Below are 21,144 nucleotides of genomic sequence, written 5' to 3' on the forward strand. Positions count from 1 at the left end.
AGATACATACATAATATAAAACTTAGCCCCCTAAAACATTCATTATAAATTCACAACGACATTAACCTTAAACATTTTCCCTTTCCACAAGCCTGAGAATAAATTAGCAGAGACCCAGACTAAAATATTATTGCAGGCATTCTGAGGACAGACATTATACAGAGCCAGAACACTGTTAGGGAAATTTGGCTGTACATACAGCTAAATATACTCTGTCAAAAAAAATGCCAAGGCCACTTGGAAGAGTTTTACTGTGTAACAGCTAGAGGTACAACTCTGACCAATATGTTCTATTTGATTATAAAAAAAAAAAGAGAAGGTGGCATATTCTTCTCTTGCATGTATATGACTTCCCCAGCATTCACTTACAAATTTATCATCTCAATTTCAGTTTTTGCAGTAATGTAACATTTTTATTAAATGTCTTCATTTTCTAAGCATACTAGAATCTGTAAGTTCAACTCTGACTTGTGCAATGCATTTTAAAGATCCTTCTGAAACGGTAATCCTATGACTCATGCTTTTTTATTTCTCAGCTTCTAATATGAGAGTGTATGAAAATTAATGTGCTTGGACTGTAGTCAGCATTTTTTGCTGCTCTAAATGTAACAAAGAGCCATAAGGTATGGTTCCCTGCAGGCAGCATCCAATTTTACAAAGCCTTAACCAAATTAAAGAGAGAACACAGCCTACGCTAAGTACGTACCGGTAAAAAACAGCAAATGAGTATCAAGTTCAGATCTGCTCTACAAACAAGAGTTTCCTGAAAAGCCGGTAAAACACACCTGTCCTAAGGCCCAAAATAAAAACTGCTGATGAGCAAACAGGTTTAAAAAGTGGCAATAGATCTTCATAACTTCGAAGTTAATTCACCTTTCAAAATTTCTGATTTGAATCCACCAACCTAAGCAAAAACTTACATAGAAACAATAGCTAAAAATTGCACAGATATCAAACTAAAAATCAGCACAGACTTATACACTGCTGCTCAGACCAGAAGAGCCAAGACAAAATCTCCATCATGCTGACTACCCAGAAACAAAGGAGTACACAAAACTGTATAAGTATCAGAGTAATATTTTCATCAATATTTTCAAGAATACTTGTGAAGAAACAAGAAACTAGAGGTACCAGAATTTTTTCTACATTAACCATGAATGTGAATAGTCAGTATAAAAAAAAATTAATACTATTTCAATAATACAAACTTGCCAAAGTAAAGCACCCTAGGAAGCTCCAAACATATATCTGCACAAACATTCCTCTGCCTTGTTTGATGTACAAATAAACACAAACTTTTCGCCACACTACATGGCTCTGACTAACCCCACTCCCCTTGAAATGCCCTTGGGCTTTGTTATTCCATACACATATTGTACTTGACATGCCTTGCTGCAGTTACTTTTCTAAGTATTTCCCATATTGATTAAAAATGGAACTTACGAAAGGGTAGATTTTCCAAAATGTTCTTTGAACTTTGCAGAAAAGTCATCCAGAAAGAGGAACAGAGTACGACTTCTCTGTCAGAGAGCCAAAGCAGGTTGGTTATATTAACTGGACAAGACAAGTAGAATTTCTGCTGTACTAGACCATGCTTCATTAATAAAAGAAAAGACCTTTTAACACAGGGCTCTACAGAAGCATTTCTTTATCGATTTTCAACAAAGCCATTAAGAAACCTTAAGAACTTCAGTATAGTCTTCTTGTATTTCAGATTAATCAAAAGAAGTTTCCATAAGAATGATTCAGCAATTATGTTGCCATAACTTTCAAGTCACGTTAAGGCTACTTTCGCTGTTCGAAAAAGAGAAATGCAGTCCTTTTTCTGTTGGTTCTTATTAATTATTAGTCTTGTGAAAACTAGGACAACGAGCCTGTGGGACATTGATGCTCATATGTCCTTTTTCAAACTGCATTGACTGCTTTCTACCAAACACAGTTAACATATCCCACAAGATCTTTCAGGTCAGGAACACAGCCATGTGTGAACTTGCTACAGCAGTGCATCCTCACAAGCATTTACAGACCAATGCACACGGCAAGCCCAACAGAAGCTCCCAAAATATTTCTAATACATAAGATTTATGGGGGATGGGTATAGAAGGTCACCCTGTTTCTCAGCTTCCATGTGCAATTTATCAGACAGAACAAGTAATGCTGCCACACCTGCTAACTACATTTCTTCTGTCTTGATCTATACAGAGATCAAAAGGCAATAAGTGAACTGCTTTTCCTACAGTAAGGAAAGCAAGGCAGTATTTCTGCATTTTTGACAAGTCTACAGTTGCTTAAAAATTTCAGTTAAGTCTAATGTCGCCTTATTCTTCTGATCAGCCTAGTAATCTTTTTCATGTACACAAATATGGAGTGTACCATGACTTGCACTTGTTTGGATCATTACTTTAACCTTGCTAAGCCAGATTCTAGGGGCTGTGCATTTTCTAAATCAATATGAAAACAAAAAACCACAACCCAAACCACACCTTATGCATAAATTCAGCAGCCAAATTCATCATGGGCCACATGGAATCAGCTAAACCAAAATTAAAGTTTTGTGTAACTGACACATAGCTACACCCTAGTCCAAATATTTGTTTTAAGTCATCTTTTTTTCCCCCCATTAAAAAAAAAAAAAACAACAAACAGTAAAGGGCTTTGATTCATATCCTGAAAGTCTCAGTCCCTTGCCTGACTTGCACTGCTTTTATTCTGCCAGTTTAATACATTTGCTTTTTCATTTTTTCCATAAATTCCTCTGTTGCTTTGCTACAGTCTTCCAGCTTCACCATCTGAACACCATTACTCTCCCCAGTCCCTCAAAATTTCTCTCCCCTGTTCCATAACAGGGCAGTTGGTTTCACCTACCTTTTCACATTCTTTCTTGGCCTAAAATTGACAGGAAAACAAGGACCCCTTCTACATTAATTTCTGGTTTTAACGACAGATGATCATCATTCACTGTTACTCCAGGATACCCCTGTACACGTTAGACAATTTTAGAAAAATTCCTTACTGAGTAGATACTGCTTTGTTGCCAAATACAAAATGCAAGTCCAGAATCTCTTCCTTGAAAAACTGAAAGATTAAAGAGAGATTGTATGATAGCAATAAAATCCCAAAGAAAACCTGCTTTCAGAAAAACCTAAGTTCTGCAATAGTCAACTTATATGGGGAAAAGAAAAAAAAAAGAGGAAAAAGAAACTGCCTAAAAGACTTTTGAGTCATTCCTCTAGGAAAGTATTAGGGCTGTAAGAGAACGCACATCCCAGATTGACTTCAATATGGATCAGCGCTAGACCCCAAACTATGCCACACATTTATGAGCGATCTAGAGTTAAGCACAATAGCTACTGATGAAATCCATAGATGACAGCCAACTGGCAAGGGCATGCAGTGGCAAAAGAACATTCTAGCAGGCAGCAAGATGAACCCATTCAAACACAGTAACCTCAAAATACAGACAGATGCAGAGCCAAGTAGGTAAACAAAAAGAATAAAAATATGGGCAGGGGTAAAGGCATCCCATAGAGTAGCAACTTGGTGAGGGGGGAAACCAGGTGTCATAATCTGCAACTAACTCAACATGAGCTTCCAACTCATGTCAAACATTGAAGACATCAATGAACTACTTTAGTAGAAACAGGAAAGAGCAAATACACCAAAAAAGAGCAAAAAAACAACAGAGCGTGCAGTTGACCTCCCTAATTATTTTGTCCCCTTTCATTTTTAAACATAAAAACACGTAACTAAACATTTTGCTTGGGAAGAAAAAAACATCAGATGAAGTTGCTAAGCCACTATCCATCATATTTGACAAGGCACAGTAGTCCAGGGAAGTTTCCACTCACTGGAAGAGGGGAAACATAACTCCCATTTTTAAAAGGGGGAAAAAAGGAAGACCTGGGGAACTACAGGCCAGTCAGTTTCACCCCTGTGCCCTGCAAGATCATGGAGGACAGCCTCCTGGAAACTCTGCTAAGGCACATGGAAAAAAAAGGAGGTGATCAGTGACAGCCAATGTGGCTTCACTAAAGTCAAATCGTGTCTGACAAATCTGGTGGCCTTCTATGATGGGGTTACAGCTTTGGTGGATAGCAGAAGAGCAACTGATGTCATCTACCTGGACAAGGCGTTTAACACTGTCTCACACGACATCCCGGTCTACATTGGAAACACATGGATTTGATGGATGGACCACTCAGTAGACAAGAAAATGTCTGGATGGCTGCACTCAAAGAGTTGCAGTCAATGGCTTGATGTCCAAGTGGTGACCAGTAACAAGTATCATTCCTCAGAGGTCAGTACTGGGACTCGTACTATTTAACATCTTTGTCAGCAACATGGACAGTGGGATTGAGTGCATCCTCAGCAGGTTTGCCGACAACACAAAGCTGTGTGGTGTGGCCAGCATGCTGGAGGGAAGGGATACCATCCAGAGGGACCCTGACAGGCTTAAGAGGAGGGCCCTTGCAAACCTCATGAAGTTCAACAAGGCCCAATGCAAAGTCCTGCATATCGGCCAGGACAATCCCAAGCACAAAAACAGGCTGGGTGGAGAATGGACTGAGAGCAGCCCTGAGGAGAAGGACTTGGGCGTGTTGGTGGATGAGAAACTCAACATAAGCCAACAATGTGTGCTTGCAGCCCAGAAGGCCAATCACATCCTGGGCTGCATTAAAAGAAGGGTGGCCAGGGAGGTGATTCTGCTCCTCTACTCCACTCTCGTGAGACCCCACCTGGAGTACCACGTCCACATCTGGAGTCCTCAGCACAAGAAGGACATGGACCTGTTGGAGCAAGTACAGAGGAGGGCCACGAAGCTGATCAGAGGACTAGAGGACCTCTCCTATGAAGACAGGCTGAGAGAGTTGGGGTTGCTCAGCATGGACAAGAGAAAGCCCAGGGAGACCTTATAGCAGCCTTCCAGTACCTAAAGTGGGCCTACAGAAAAGATGGGGAGGGACTCTTTATCAGGGAGTGTAGTGGTAGGATGAGGGGTAACAGTTTTAAACTGAAAGAGGTTAGATTTAGACTAGATATTTAGAAGAAATTCTTTACTCTGAGTGTGGTGAGGCACTGGAACAGGTTGCCCAGAAAAGTTGTGGATGCCCCATCTCTGGAGGTGTTCAAGGCCATGCTGGATGGGGCTGTGAGCAACCTGGTCTAGTGGAAGGTGTCGCCGGCAGGAGGACAGGAACTAGACGATCTTTAAAGTCTCTTCCAACCCAAACCATTCTATGATTCTATGAAATATAGGTAGGAGTAAAGCACACACTAGTGGTAATAGGAAAGAAACATGAAAAAAAAATAGCAATAGGAGGTTAAGATACCGCTATCTGAAGCCTGTTGAAAACAAATTACATCATAGTTATCAATGACACAGAATCAAGTCCAGCAAGGAAAAGACCACATAGCATTGTCCTGGCAGAGAATTACACTCCTTAACAAAACAAAAGTATCTGCTTTAGAAAAAGTTTAAGTGCAACTCAAACCACAGATCTTGTCCATTTCATTTATTAAAAAACTCCAGACTTTAAGCACTGGTACTGGAATATAAATGAAAGAATGAAGGACCACCTTAGAGAACCCATGGAGTTATTTCAGGTGTTTTAATTTTTACACAGTTGTTAGTACGCAGCTCCTGTGTATTAGAATGACTGGAGTCTTATTTGGTTGCATCACATCCTAAACAAACCCCTGTTTTTCAGAAAAAAACTTGGAATTTCTGGGTGAAATGGATCCCAAAAACATTAGCAGAAAGATTTTTTTTTACCACAATATTTATTATAGAAAGGAAGGATGGATCTAAATTTCAACACAGAATTAACTTAAAATTACACTCCTGAAATCTAGAAGAAAAAAGAAATATAGTTATTTGTGTCATGAATTAGAAGCATTAAGTTTCCCCAATCTCTTGCATGGATATGATCACTAATTTAAATACAAACATTACTAGGTATAGTTTTTCTGGTGTCTTTTCTTCGTTGGTTCCCTCTCCCTGCCCCCCTCCCCCGAATCAACATTTCCTAAACAGTTGTTTCTAAATTATTCAGTGTAGTAAGATAGACTCCCCACTGATAATATGGTTGGAAACCAGGACTTTAATCAGCTATTAATATTGTAAGACAGATTTAAAGGGCTTTTGAAATTGAAGTCAAAACAATAATAGGTTTAAATGATTAAAAGGGATTAAGAAAGCCAGGAAAGTTCAAAGCCTGTTAATCACCAGAATGTGGAAAACTATGATCATTTAATAGGGTCAGCCCTATCACTCTGGACTTAAGCATATAGTAGTGGCCTTGTCAAAACAGTTTTCTTAACTATAAACTAGTGAGCTAAAAATTTAAGACATCTTAACACTTCCTGCATACAGCTAAAGAAATGTTTTTTCAGTAATAGTTTCTGAAATATCTGACTGCAAAAACCTTTTAAAAAGCTGTACACACTCCGTACTTTTTTTTTTTTTTTTAAGTTGGTACTCTGAATTCTGTACTCGTTACACTGGTAGAAATATACTCGGTTGACCTTTAGTAACTTCATGAAGGAATAAAATATTAATTCAATTTGTGCAGAACTATAGGCAGTTCTGCTCATAGACTCTTTAACATGTTATTTTAATATTATTCCTTTGAGCCTTCAATATTTAAACCATTTTAGTCATACCAGTCATTTTGCACTGTTTCTGTTCTGAAATCATAACTTAACCTTTACATACCGATTTTCTTCCACCAGAAATAAGCATTGGTTTGTATCAAATTCATTGTGATTATACATACAAATCAGATTTCACAATCTTGAATTAAAAGTTTAATTTACATAAAAACTTAACAAAAACAACCCAACAAAAGTAACATGTACATAATCCAAACAGTAATGAACTGAAGGGTTCCTATTCTCTTCCTAGTTATTCACAATTACTTGCTATTACTACTTTAAAATTTATTGTTTGGACCAACTTGTACCAGTTCTGTAACAGATCCTGTCAGCTCTAGTATTGAAAATCCCCAAATACCTGGCTGCTGCTGCATAAGAAGCTCTGCTTTGAGAAGGAAATAGTAACAAAACATCACTCGAGGAAGGCAGAGTAGTGTGGTTGTTGACACTAGCCTGAGATTCTCCTGCCTAGATTTATAGATTATTTTAATGATTTCTTCTAAATAAAGACTCTCTCTATGCCACATAGGAATAGCACTGACAGCTACTCAACTGAGCTTCTTTAGGCTTCAAAATGAATCCTTCATCATTTCTGCTAAGGAAAAGGCAGACTTGTAAAGTAATGCGCTTTTAGGTGTCAGGATGAAGTTCAATAGGCTCTACTTCTACAATAAAATACAGGTTAACACCTTGGACAAACTAACAAAGGCAGTAACACCACACTGTTGCAAACATAAAACAACAGTGTCAGGCTCCACCAACCTGCAATACTTTTCATAACTGAATTACAACTTTGTCCCCATACTAGATCTGTTCTGTCTCTAAAAGAAAAAAAAAAACCAGAATGTCTAAAACACAATTATTTTTAATATCTCTAGTACAAAGAAATGCCACATCAATAAAAATCAATTAAGACACAGCAAAAGACAATTATTCTCCAGTGAAGAACTCATAAACCACAAAGTCAGCCCAAAATATTACTCTCAAGCAATAAAATCCTCCAAAAAGGAGGATACTGGAAGTACTGGGGCTGTATTGAATCTTGATTGATGCCAAATACTTTATTGCCTTAAAAATGCTAAGAATTTACCTCTTCATCAATCACAAGGACACAGAGAAAAAGACTGGTGTATCGTATTTAATGCACAATGCATTGCTCCATTCAGAAATCATAAGGAAACTAACAGTGAGTCTTACGTACCAGTTAAAACTACTACTTACTTAAAAAAAATATAGTTTAAGATGTATTCCATTTTCCAATTACACTACTGCCCTGTCAGCCTCACCTCTGTGCCTGGGAAGATCATGGAACAGATCCTCCTAGAAGCTATGCTAAGGCACATGGAAGACAGGGAGGTGATTCGAGACAGCCGGCATGGCTTCACCAGGGGCAAGTCCTGCCTGGCCAAGCTAGTGGCTTTCTACAATGGAGTGACTGCATCAGCGGACAAGGGGAGAGCTACGGATATCATCTATCTGGACTTCTGTAAGGCTTTTGACACAGTCCTCCACAACATCCTTCTCTCTAAGTTGGAGAGATACGGATTTGATGGGTGGATTGTTCGGTGGATAAGGAACTGGCTGGATGGTCGCATCCAGAGGGTGATGGCCAATGGCTCGATGTCCAGATGGAGAGGGGTCACAAGTGGTGTCCCTCAGGGATCCATACTGGGACTGGTGCTTTTCAACATCTTCATCAATGACATAGACAGTGGGATCGAGTGCACCCTCAGCAAGTTTGCCAACGACACTAAGCTGAGCGGTGCGGTCGATGTGCCAGAGGGACGGGATGTCATCCAGAAGGACCAGGATGAGCTAGAGAGGTGGGCCTGAGCAAACCTTACGAAGTTCAACGAGGCCAAGTGCAAGGTCCGACACTTGGGTCGGGACAATCCTCGTTATCAATACAGGCTGGGGGATGATGTGATAAAAGAGCAGCCTTGCAGAAAAGGACTTGGGGGTACTGGTGGATGAAAAGCTGGACATGAGCCAACAATGTGCACCTGCAGCCCAGAAGGCCAATCGCACCCTGGGCTTCATCAAAAGAACCATGGCCGGCAGATCCAGACAGGTGATTTTCCCCCTCTACTCTGCTCTCATGAGATCCCACCTGTAGTACTGTGTCCAGCTCTGGAGCCCTCAGCATGAGAAGGACATGGACCTGTTGGAGCGGGTCCAGGGAAGGGCCAAGAAGATGATCCAAGGGCTGGAGCACCTCTCCTATGAAGACAGGCTGAGAGAGTTGGGGTTGTTCATCCTAGAGAAGAGAAGGCTCCGGGGAGACCTTATAGCAGCCTTCCAGTACCTGAAGGGGGCCTATAAGAAAGCTGGGGAAAGGCTGTTTGCAACGGCATGTAGCGATAGGATGAGGGGCAATGGTTTTAAACTAGAGCAGGGTAGGTTTAGATTAGACATTAGGATGAAGTTCTTTACAATGAGGGTGGTGAGACACTGGAACAGGCTGCCCAGAGAGGTGGTGGAGGCCCCATTCCTGGAGACATTCAAGGCCAGGCTTGATGAGGCTCTGGGCAACCTGATCTAGTTGAAGATGTGCCTGCTTACTGCAAGGGGCTTGGACCCTTCCAAGCGAACACATTAATAAAAAAAAACAACTTTATGGATGTCTTTCTGTTTGTGATAGGCTAGGCAAAAGTATCAGTTCCATGCTATTATTGCAACCTAAATGAGTTTTCATACTGCCTAAACGCATCTTCCATCAGCTGTCTGTGAATCCATGCACTTGTTACAGGACAGTTCAGCTTACAGAAACTTCAACAGACAATTGTCACGGAGTTCATGTACCTTAATTTTCCTTCTCTAAAAATTATTTTTAACACTGACTAGAGCAAACGGCAAGCTACAGACAAGTGTTGCAGCTACTGTGAAATTCCAGCCATACTGAAAGAACTTATCCAAGCCACTAAAGGCATTAGCTTTACTGGAAAGCAGCAGCATATGGAAAATGGCAGAGGAGGCTTCTTTACTGTGATGAAAATTTTAATTTCATCCTAAAAAATGAAGGAGCAATACCAAGATGGAGATTCAGGGAAGAGCTGCTGAAAGATAAACTCCTTGCTCTGCTACCACTAAAGGATCAGACATACCGAGAACAGCAATTACTGCTTCTGGGAAGAGCTGTTCCTCCCTTTCGTCTCTAGCCATAGCCACTGTTTTGTATTTTAACCCTTCACCCACAGTGGTAACTGCAACATCAAGCCCATACATCCAAGGATCTGGCAGAGGAAAAAGCGACTGAGGCATTTGGACAGTTCCTGCCATTTACAGCCCAAAAGAGCTCCCCACTTCAGCTGAATGTTAACAGTTTTGTCCCAGGGCTGGCTGTAGAAAAAGGTGGTTTTGAGCATTTCTAATTTTGTGAGTCAGCAAAAATTTGAAATTCAAAATACCCTCCTATTTTGTAAAGTTACCAGTCATCTTTTAATAACTTTTTACTCCAATTTATATATAAAACTTGAAATTCTCTACTTTTGAAAACAAGTCAGCTATACCTCTGATGTTCTTAGCTAAAGGAGGAGTTTGTAGTTGATGTTTTCAAAACACTAAAAAGCTAGCAATTACTAAAGCAACTTACTCATCTTAATTTGTTTTTTGAATGGTGGAGTCTGTTGATACAACGCTACAATTTGCCTTTACTCATGTATGCTAGCCATGTCCCCAGCACAAAAGCTGCTAAAGAAAGAAGTCAGGGATTTTGCAGAGGCTAACCTTGGCAAAGGTGGCAAGATCAGCACTTTTTTTCCCCTCCTTAAGTAAAGAGGATAGCTAATTCACAACCCACAATCCTCTGAAATATGTTTTCCAATGACTCCAAGCATGTGGAATTGCAACCTAGATGAAAAATACTACAGACATTGTAATTGAAACCATATCTAATCAAGATGCACGTTCAAACACTTTAACAAATGTAGACCAACCAACAGTTGCATTCTGTTTAGTACTGCTGCACATAACACCACAAAGCACAATTCAAAACCAAAATAGCTTCAAGGAAATACACTGGAACACACTCTTGCAAAAATGAAGTTCTAGCAATCAGATTTAGGGGAAGCCCTTTGATCCATTTTCCACACAGCAACTCTACAAAAAAACTGTTCTCAAGAGACACGTGAGATTCTGGAACACTTTGCCTCTTCTACTGTAAGGTCAGGGAAATATAAGTACTGGAAATTAGAAGATTTACACTGTAACTAGAGTTCTTGTCACAAAAAAGGACAGATAAGGTATGTTCGCTTGAAGCCACATAAGAGACTCTGGGATTGAAATATCTGCATCACCAGGTACCATTTTTGGTTTTCTATTAACTTAATATCCATAGTTGAGACCGCATGCCACCTTTACTTGGAGGGGTCAGGTACTGAATTTGCTTATAGTTTCAGTTGTCATGAAGGAAGACAACTGTACGCTTCCTGACTAGAGGGATAGCACAACTTTACAGTGATCTTTATTGCCTTTTTTCCTACCAGCAGGAAGCTCCTCTTGCCTAAAAAGAATAAGAACCAGCCCCAACACGAAGTAAGTAGCCTCAATGATACAAGGATTGAAAAAATGTCCACGGTAATATTTGTATTTCTATAACTTCTTGCTACTGTTCACTTGTTACAGCTTGTCATATGAGGCAGTCATATGCTCCCCTTTACGCTTTGTCATGTGCATTTCAGATTCCTGCACCAAAACTTCATCACTTTTGCTGTCACTTCACAACAAAGGAAAAAACTCAAGGAAAAAAAAATAATCACTGGAACAAGCTGGAAAAACAATCACCCAAAATCATTTAGCCACAGCTCCCTAGTCTTTATCTGATAATAAGACAGACATAAACCCACAAGTTTAAAGCAGAACTACAAAATGAAGATAATCTGTATGTTAAAATTAATTCATGCAGCTTGCAAATAAACAGAGATTGTCTGAGTTGTCCTAAAAGATACAACATTGTTTTATAGGATTTGGCACAGGTTCAAAATAAGAATCTAATGGCATAGCAGGACACACAGCACAAACATCTACACCAGTGACTGATGAACTCAGCTCTGAAATCTGATGATGATAATTTTTAAAAAAAAACAAAACACACTTGCACTGAAATATTCTATTAAAGGGGGGAATCAAGGGTTTGTCAAATGAAAAGATCTTTGTCTTCAGCTCTGCATTTAACCTAAATTTATTAGGGAACTGCAGGTTTCATGACATTCTGAAGTCTACAACACAGATTTGGTCTCCAGAAACTTGGGAGTGCTGATGGTTCTGCCCTGACAAAAATAAAGTAAAATAGCACTCAAACAGCTGGTTTACCCTTCTCCAGCCCTTGACTAAGGAAAAACAAGAACACCAGTAATTAAGAGGAAGACTGGCTGCCTCCGCCCTCTCCCTGTGGCTACAGCAGAGACCACAGGTCCAACACTCCAGAAAGGAACAGGACAAGAAAAGGCAAAGCACAGAGCAGGCCTGGACGTGGTTACGTGACGCAGAGTGCAAGCACAGAATCAGAGATCAACAGCAGCATAAGCACCTCATAAGTTAGGTTACAGTTAACAGTAACGCTAGGGTGGTATTTGCACATTGTTCATGAATAGCCTGACAAAACAGCAAGTTACAAAAAATAAATGTTAAAGATTAGTATTTAATTTCAAGGGAAGGACAGAGTCCCTTCTCATCTTGATACATATGACCTGGGAAGAAAAGATTGCAAGTTTCCTGACCTAAATGAAGCAAAAAACAATTACGTAGTAATGAGCATTATAATTTACTTAAATATCTAATTTTTTTAAAACTGAAGGTTTTAAATAGTTGAAGGTATTCCAACCACTTAAAAAATGCTATCCTTAAAAAGTTGTCTTTTCCAAGAGATGACAAATCAATTTCATCTACAGTAAAAAAAACAAAACCCTGAGAACATGACAAGTAATTGTTAGTATTTGACTGGACTTTTCTATTCTTCAATTCATGAGTGATCAAACTGTTTCACTATATTACTATAGCAACTAGGAAAAAAACCAAAGCTCTAGCCTTTCGTATGCAGTTGGAAATTTTGGGTTGGAGAAGCAGGATGGGAATGGAAAACAGTATTAAAATCGCACCTTATTACCCTGTAATTAAAAATAATGCCTGCAACCATACCCAGAATATGAATCACAATTTTTATCTACTGTATCCTAAATAAAAATTAATCTTGTAATTATGCAATCAGGAAACTCTAAGATGAAAAGTTTTTCAGTACAAACAGCAAGTACAACTTCCAAAGGGAAAGTTTAACCATCTGGTTTTGGATCATTTCCAGTGCTCTAGTGAGAAACCCAGCTTTTTCCATCAAAGACATCTTCAGCAAGGGTCTCTTCATTTAATGTCACTGTCTAGTTAAAAACAGACACTTAATTCATAGAGCTTTTTCACTTAAAGTTCCATGTTTGCACTGCGGATGTAAATGGAAGCCATATTTCATCATTTGCCTCACAACACAGCTCCTAAAGTTTTGTTAAACAAATTTTTACTTGGGAGTGAAGGAAAAATATAGATAAGCTCATGTGTGTATGTCAGTCTGGCATGTGTCTCAAGGTTATTCTAAGGACAAAAATTAATCCAAGAACTAGACATGTTCTATTGACATATATATTAGACTAGCAAGTTTTCCAAAGAAATGGAAAACTAAAAAAAAATGAAGTTTGATTGGTAGTTTAATACTAAGCAAGCATTTAAGAAAGTGAAAACACACAATAAAGAGAGAGATAACAAGGAGTGGAATATTTCCTATTCACTAACATGTTACATCCTACTTTACAGGTAGTTACAAGCTCTTCTATAATTATCTCTCAAGCCAGTATACCCTGAAAACATCACAGCTCCTTGTGCAGAACTTTGTCCTTGTATAGAGTAGATTTTTCAAATAGCCTTTTCCAAATTGAGCTTGACTAAAATCTTTCACTCATTCAAACTACACATTTAACTAAATACACTAGGAGAAGTTATCAGGCTTGCAGAAAACTCTAATTACATTTTCAGGAATGCTACCAAATTTATAGGCGTGTTAGTACTGAGAGGACCTTCTTAAGACAGCCATCATTACCCTAAGTTTTTGCAAGCAAACACTTGATTTTTTTTCTTTTTATAATTTACCAGCAGTTAGATGATGCAATTTGGCTCAACAGTTTCAACAATGTTCTATGGTCAGACCCTGAGATAAGCTACATTGACTTCTAAAGCTACGATTCAAAACACAAGGTAATAATAAAGAATCCTCAGCTGTTCAGCTTCTCTGCCAAATGAGCCAGTGCAACAGCTACTTTTAGTAGTGATCTTTCACAAGGATTATTGAAACAATGGAACATTATATAGCAAACTATCTTTTAAAAAAAGGGTAAATTTTCAGAGATGACAAGTTATATAGTTATTACTATGTATTTTCCATACATTCAGCACCGTACAGACAGGTAACACAATCCCCAACTCAAAGCAATACAAAAAACCATTAACCTGTCCCAGAGGGTCGATGAAGCACACAAACTCAAAGTAAACATGTTAGTGAAACTAAAAGCAGCTGCAAGTCTGGGGCTTTTTTTTCTACCACTTAAATCTGGCAGTGAAGTCTGGTTTTGCAGCACATGCATTCTTTGATGCTGCAGCCTCCTAGTACAGAATCACCACTCATCTCTCTCAGTCTTCACGCTCGCTCCAGCACGTGTTTTTGAGGAAGGGCTTGTTCTGCGTTGAAGCCTTAAGACTGTGTTGAAACCTGAGTTTGGTCAACAAAAAAAATCACTTCTGATTGTGTAAAAGCTATTTAGACCCTTAGCCACTTTACAAGAGTTAACAGCTTGAATGGTGTTTTGATTTTTTTGCTACGGGAAGTTACAGATGAGCAAAGGTAACAAACTAAAACTGTTGAAAATAACAAAAGGTAGAATGGCTAAAGCCACAGCCATACAGACCAACCTAAATTTAATGCAAGCAAGCAGATGTTTTTCATTTCAGCTGCTTCTCAAACCTTTTCCTAATTTATAAACCAAATTCCCACAACAGTGGAAAATTTGTACATCTTCTTCGCTTCCATCACAGCAAGCACTAAAACAGCCTCACACAAGAAAGTTTAATTTACCAGATGTCATCACTGCTCTATCAGTGAAGTTTGTGCTTAACTAATCCATCACCCTCCAACAGTGCTCTGCAGTGAGGAAAGGTAGAGAATGACCAAGCATCTTGGGATCTCCAGTAGTGACCCAAACACTTTCAATGCTGCAGACAACTTGGTAACACACTGCAGGAGATCGATATCCATACTTGCGAAATTACAGATCAAAATTACAGCATTTCTTCCTTCAGTGTGACGATATTCTCTTTTCACACATTAAACATCACCACCACTCCAAAACATAAACACGCTCTGAAGACCCCATTCATTCTTCCTCTCCCATTTCTTCAAACCCGTTTTTCCAGTGAAGAATAAAAAGAATATAAATCCATTTCTTGGTTTACAGATAGTTTGTAGTTACAACAGTGTGACAGAGAAGAGAACTAAGGAGCACGAGATACAGGGCATGAAAGCTATTAAAAATTACAGATCTTTACAGAGCACCTTCAATGAACTTGTGCAAAGACTGCTGTAGACCTGATTTTGTGGGAAAAAAACCCAACAAACCAACAAAAAACACATGAGGAGAAAGAGGACTTTGCTGCTTTGACAACCAATAAATAAATAAAATAGCAACTTGTAATCCTGGACAATGATGGTGATCAAATAATCAGTCCAGAGATTACAAGTATAATGCAAATTCAGCATCCAGACTAGTAAACACACCTTAATTAATGAAATCATGGCTCTGGTCAAGGGCCCAGAAAATACAGTGAAATAAAGCAATAATCATCCTTAACTTCGATGTGACAAATAGGATATACATCATAATTTTCCCTATATGTCATCTCTTTTTTAAGAGCATGGGCTGAAAGATAGTTACATGCTTACACAGGTGCTGGCAATTTCAAATATTTTCCTCGCCTTCCCACTGGCTAATTAGGGAACATACAAGGTTTTCACATATTTAGAAGTTCCAAGACTAGCATAATAATTCTGTCAACAAGAATTTGTCCATAATGATTTTCTCCACCTCCTCAATTCATGCAGCCATAGACCCAAATGCTGGATAACAGCAAGAGAGGATTTGTCCATTCTGTAAACACACTCTTCTCAACTGCTGGCTGTGCACTTGAATTGACAAATAATGACCAGATCTCTACAGCCTAAAAGTTAACTATAATTAGATAAATGTCAAAAACTAAATATTTGCAAACCAGAGTGCTTGGGAGGGAGCAAGGTAATAGATGCCATCTCCTAACTCTTAACAGCAGGACACCGGAGTATTTACAGGAGTCAGTAGTACTGAGTTTCCACGGAGTCTTAAAACATCATTGCCATGTTAATCAGAATTTCCTTGCCCACTTAGAGTTTAATATACAGTGTAGTTTAAGTTATTCTTGAATACCTGTTACAGATTCAGTAGCTAGAGGAATCATTCCATTAACATCACAGGTAGAACTGAGTACACCAAAGGCTTTAATGAATACCTGTTAGCAAAGTTACTTTCAGATGAGCATAGCTATAGTTAGCAATTCACCCACAAAGCATCAATCCTTTTTTCTATTCTCTTCCCTCCCACCCACAAAAAGCTGCTCTTTGAACAAGTAACTATATCCTAGAAAAATGAAACAAAAATAAATACTGTTAGGTTGTGGAGTTAATGCAAATTAAAAGGAGATTCCCCCCCCCACCCAAAAAAAAAAAAAGCATTTCTGACATTTCAATCATACAGATACTCAGTAAAAAGGACATACAATGGATTACATTTACTTCAAGACCACTCTCCAGCTCTGCGAACAGAAACTTAAGTGGTTTTGGATATCACCGGCTTTCAACAGTGACATCAACATCGCTAACACTTTTTCAGGTTGTCTCCCTGAAGAGAGATAAGAAATGAGACCCAGAAAACATAACTGCCTGACAGCAGCCAAAGCTTCTCTGGCTCCGGTAATGCCAGACTGCTGATGTGGTTTGAAAAGCTCAGACCGGCACAGTGAAGTTGTGATGTGATATAAATTAAGACCACCTCTCCTAGAAATAGTCTAGGAAAGGCTTAAAGCTTTACAAAACTTCTCAAGAGATCACAAGACTTTGGAGCCAAAAAATCCACCTTGAAAGAAAGGTGACAGGGCTGTGCTAACAACCCAAGACCAAAACAGCCACCCAGCCCTCTAATACTGCTCATTTCCTCAAGCCAGTTTACATGGCAGCAAGCGGTTTCAAATCTGCCAGGGGTAGGACTGCATTATGTATTTATTTTCAGGTTTATTTATAACATGGATTGTAGGCCATTTAAATATTGTTAAAAGGACCACTTGAGACTTCCTACACAATCTTATGCTGTTTCCATTTGCATTTTCTTAATAGAAGTTACAAAAATAATCTGGTTACAGGATTCATTTTAATACTCTCTCACTTCATTGACAATAAATGTTGATTAAACTTGCAACATCAAGTCCTTTATTCTGAACAAAGGTATTTACTTAAACTGGTTAAGTGAAACCTGTTATACAAGAGAGGAGGATAAACTAACAGAAAGAGTGAAAGACTTAAATGTATAAAATTCTTATGGATGATTAACTAAACTCTTTCCTCATTTTACTAAGCTCCCTTTTCTCAAATCAGAGCCCAGCTGGCCTGTTGGCCCCATTAAACATGCCCATCAGGTTGAAGATGTGAGACACAGACTCCAGAGCTACTTGATCACTGCCAAGATGCCAAAAACTGATATGACGTGGCTAGAGATGGATGCACTTCTTGTTTGACAAGAAAAAACAGACACTAGGCTGGTATGATTGACAATTTCTCTGTCAAATGTTTCACAGTCCTGAAATATCTATGTTCTTGCACCTCCCTGCAGCATTTGAATAGATAACTTTATTCTAGCAGTTGTTCTACAGCTAGGTTTGATATTTTATCTCCTGTCATAAGCTGAGGCGGCGTGGGATTTGATTCCCATTTCAGGAAGTATTGCAAAAGGTAGTTGGACTTAGAGTAGAAACATGCTTGTCTGTTTGTTAAATGGACTACTGTGCATACACCTCAAATAGGGAGCTAGAAATAAAATCAGGTAACATGTGAAGGTAAACAAGCTTCTCTGTTTTCAGGTTATTACCAGAGCTATCACACTATTAGCAGGTCTCCTGTGAAACTGTTATTGGAGAACTGCTTATTGCCTTAAATAATGCAATACTGCACAATGACATTTTGGCAGTAAAGAAACACTCACAGAGCATATCATATGCTGTTTCAGGAGATAATTTAACTTGTCTGACAAGACTGAAATTTGAGTACATAAGACTTAATTTTTAAATTAAACTCTGCAGAGCTTATCAGGTGCAGTGAAAAGCATAACATGCTCTTGCAGGATTTCACTGTTGCAATACAGATCCTGCCACCTCTTTAATGATATCAGTTTCTAAGGATTAGTTGGAGGGTATTGTTGGGGACACTACTTAAGTTCAGAGACTGGTTTTCAAGTTATTTCAGTAGAAACATAAGGCAGAGAATTACATCAGAATAATTTACTTTTTCAGAAATCAAGTCTATGTCTTGAGTTTTCCAAGTTCCAGATGTTTCTAAGATTGATACACTCCATTACAGTCCTGTCTTTTGCCTCCAGCTCTCACTTAAACACACCTTCAGATAAAACCTGAGTGATAAAATATCTGTTGCAAAACAAATTATTGCTATTATTAAAAGCTTCAGAACAAAACATTTGCAGCTGACAGTACACATTCACAAATAAAAACTCTGCATCTGTTCCTTATTTAGTCATGTGAAGTTTATTCTTGATTCAATATTCCCATTAATAACTAAAGGAACAACTAGAGAAAAAAATATTAACACTTTAAAAATTAAACAAAGAATTATAAGCACTCAGAGATGAAATCAACTTAATAATCACTTGAAAATAATATAAACAAAGCAGCAACAACTGGAAGAAAGTGAGCTTCTGTAGAAGTATTTAAAAGAGCAACTATATTTTACACCTCAAAAAGGCACATCTCTAAGCTGATCGCCGACAGCAATACACAAACAGCAATTCAGCGATATGGTTATACGGATGGTAGCATAACAACTAGGCTCATGCAAGATAACAGGCCACATGATAAGAAGCAGTCCTGTTCTTGACTGATAAATTGGACTATTAAAAAAAAAGAAAGTACTCCTGCACAACTTTTCTTGGTGCGTTACAGAAATGGCTTATTTGCCCCAAAGTCATCACTAAAGAGAGAAAAGAGTGCTATAACAGTACATCAAAAGTAGCACACAAATATTCATACAAGAACTATCTACATCTTACTGACATTGATGATCGATTGCTTCCATTAAAGGCTTGCAAAGACAGCAAGAAGAGACTACAATAAATAATTGATAGAAAACAATAAATACTAAGGCCACAAGAAAACACTGAAGTTTTTCATTGACACCACCACCACAGCTTCATATAGCTAGAACAATCAAGTGACTGATACAACGTTGGCTTCTTTCAGCATAAGGCCAGAATCCCATAGATATCAGCACAAACTTAGCATTACACAAGCAGGTAGTCCCCCATTTATTTGTAGGCATCATTCTGGAAACAAAACTCACATTAAAAAAAAAAGAAAGAAATCAAGACTTACTTGTCAAGGAAGTCCTTGTCCACAACTGCACAGATATCAAGCAGAGGATTTCCCATTCCAAACAAGACATTTTCACTGTAAGAGAATCAATTATTTCAAGTTAGCTTAGCGTTAGTTTATTGTTCCTGGTATAACATGTTGAAAACTTTTTTTATTATAGAGAAAAGTTTTTCTTGAATACAGCTAAGGAACAAAGACGCACATTTTGCCCATTGCAGCAGCCACATGGAGACCTGACATATAGACGCAGAGAGTCAAATTTCAGTGAAGTACCACCCTACAATAGTCATCTTTGATCAATATATAGACTGCAAGCAGTCAAAAATATATAAAGCTATATATTCTGTTAAGCTATCATTCACTCAGATAAAGAATTAGAGCTGCATGCCACATTCTCTAGTTTTAAAGGATTGCATTCAAATTGTAATACCAGATTTTAGACAGGGGGAGCATCAGACCAGGTTATAAGAATTTCAATGAAGAGACTAAGTTACGGGGTTTACCCTGCTACTGACCAATAATTAACAATTTAAGTCTGTTTTAATAAACTGAAATTAATGGACTATGGATTCTGCATTGTCAGCCATCTTAAACAGCATAGCCGTTTACTGATAAGAACGTACATACTTTTTAATCAATTTGAAATTCATTACCATGACTTCTGCCACATAAAAACAAGACATCAGAGATACTGTAAGCAGCTGAAATAGCTGGCTTTAACTTTTTTTTTAGATTCATTCAGAAACCATGTGTTACATTCTCCTGAATAGCATGCACTTGGGTGATAATGCAGTAATACCAAAGGATTAGATACGTGGCCTAGTGTCAAGTAGGAGTGAATGCAGCTGTTGATGAAGGCTGCCTAAAACTACACCCAAACCCATCACATTCCTTGTTAAGCTCACAACTGCTGCCTCCAACTGGCAAGGCAAGCCCTTGCTCTAGCCACCAAAGGTAGCTTCAGTATGACCACCAAATACACCTCCCTCTTTACTATGTCTCCATCAAGCATTTGCAGAGAAAGTATATTCCCTCTCTCTCCATCCCCCCAAAAGTACTACTGTAACACTGCAGTTGGATCCAAAGTTTATCTACAGTTGATCCAAAGCATAACAGCGTCAGCTGAATCTCAAAGAAAGTGAGCGAGTTTTCCATTGTTCTGACCCATTTAGAGCAAGATAAATGTTTTAGAGACTCGACATCTGCCTACTAAATGATAGATTTCATTAATTTCTACTCAACAGAATAAGAAAAAAGAACATAAAACAAGCAGAAAGGGGATGATAAGGAACAGTCTCATTAATTGTGTCCAACAGAGGTTGGAAACTCATTTACTTACTTCCTCTCACAACTACTATGAAAAGCCCTTGGCTGACAAATATTTGTCAAATTTAAAGCTACTTGCCAAAAGTACAGAGTCAAACTTCTTCCTCTTTACGATGCCACATTAGCTTCCATTAAATGCTAAATTCTGAAGTCCGGAAATGAAGATGTGGAAAGCATGAATAATAACCTCGATATTGAGACAGAAAACCATGCTTTAAGTATCCTGATTTTTGTTGTAGCTTTTAAGGCCTTTACAGCCCATTTCACCTTAAGTGAAATGTGGAAGATGCTGCTTTGCGAAGACGGAGCCAAGAAAGCCAGCTCACTCCTGAGACAGGCAACATCTGCTTAGTAAAAACCTGCAAGACTCACTAAATGCTTTTGTCATTGTGAAAAGAAATACTGATTCTTCTAAATAGCATAACCATAAGTTATACCTACCTAGAAGAAGGA

At 38.5% G+C, this 21,144-nt stretch overlaps 1 protein-coding gene across 2 annotated transcripts in view; it reads right to left on the reverse strand.

Moving 5' to 3' along the window:
- The window catches only part of ADK (adenosine kinase), a 298,671-nt gene that overhangs the window by 263,189 nt on the left and 14,338 nt on the right, over positions 1 to 21,144 (reverse strand). For both annotated transcript variants that reach the window (XM_074590930.1, XM_074590931.1), the window contains exon 2: positions 19,366 to 19,440. In XM_074590930.1, coding sequence (XP_074447031.1) covers positions 19,366 to 19,440 — 75 coding nt within the window. The remainder of the gene's footprint in view (positions 1 to 19,365; positions 19,441 to 21,144) is intronic.

This window comes from Larus michahellis, chromosome 6, assembly GCF_964199755.1.
Source record: "Larus michahellis chromosome 6, bLarMic1.1, whole genome shotgun sequence".
NCBI classification, from domain to species: domain Eukaryota; kingdom Metazoa; phylum Chordata; class Aves; order Charadriiformes; family Laridae; genus Larus; species Larus michahellis.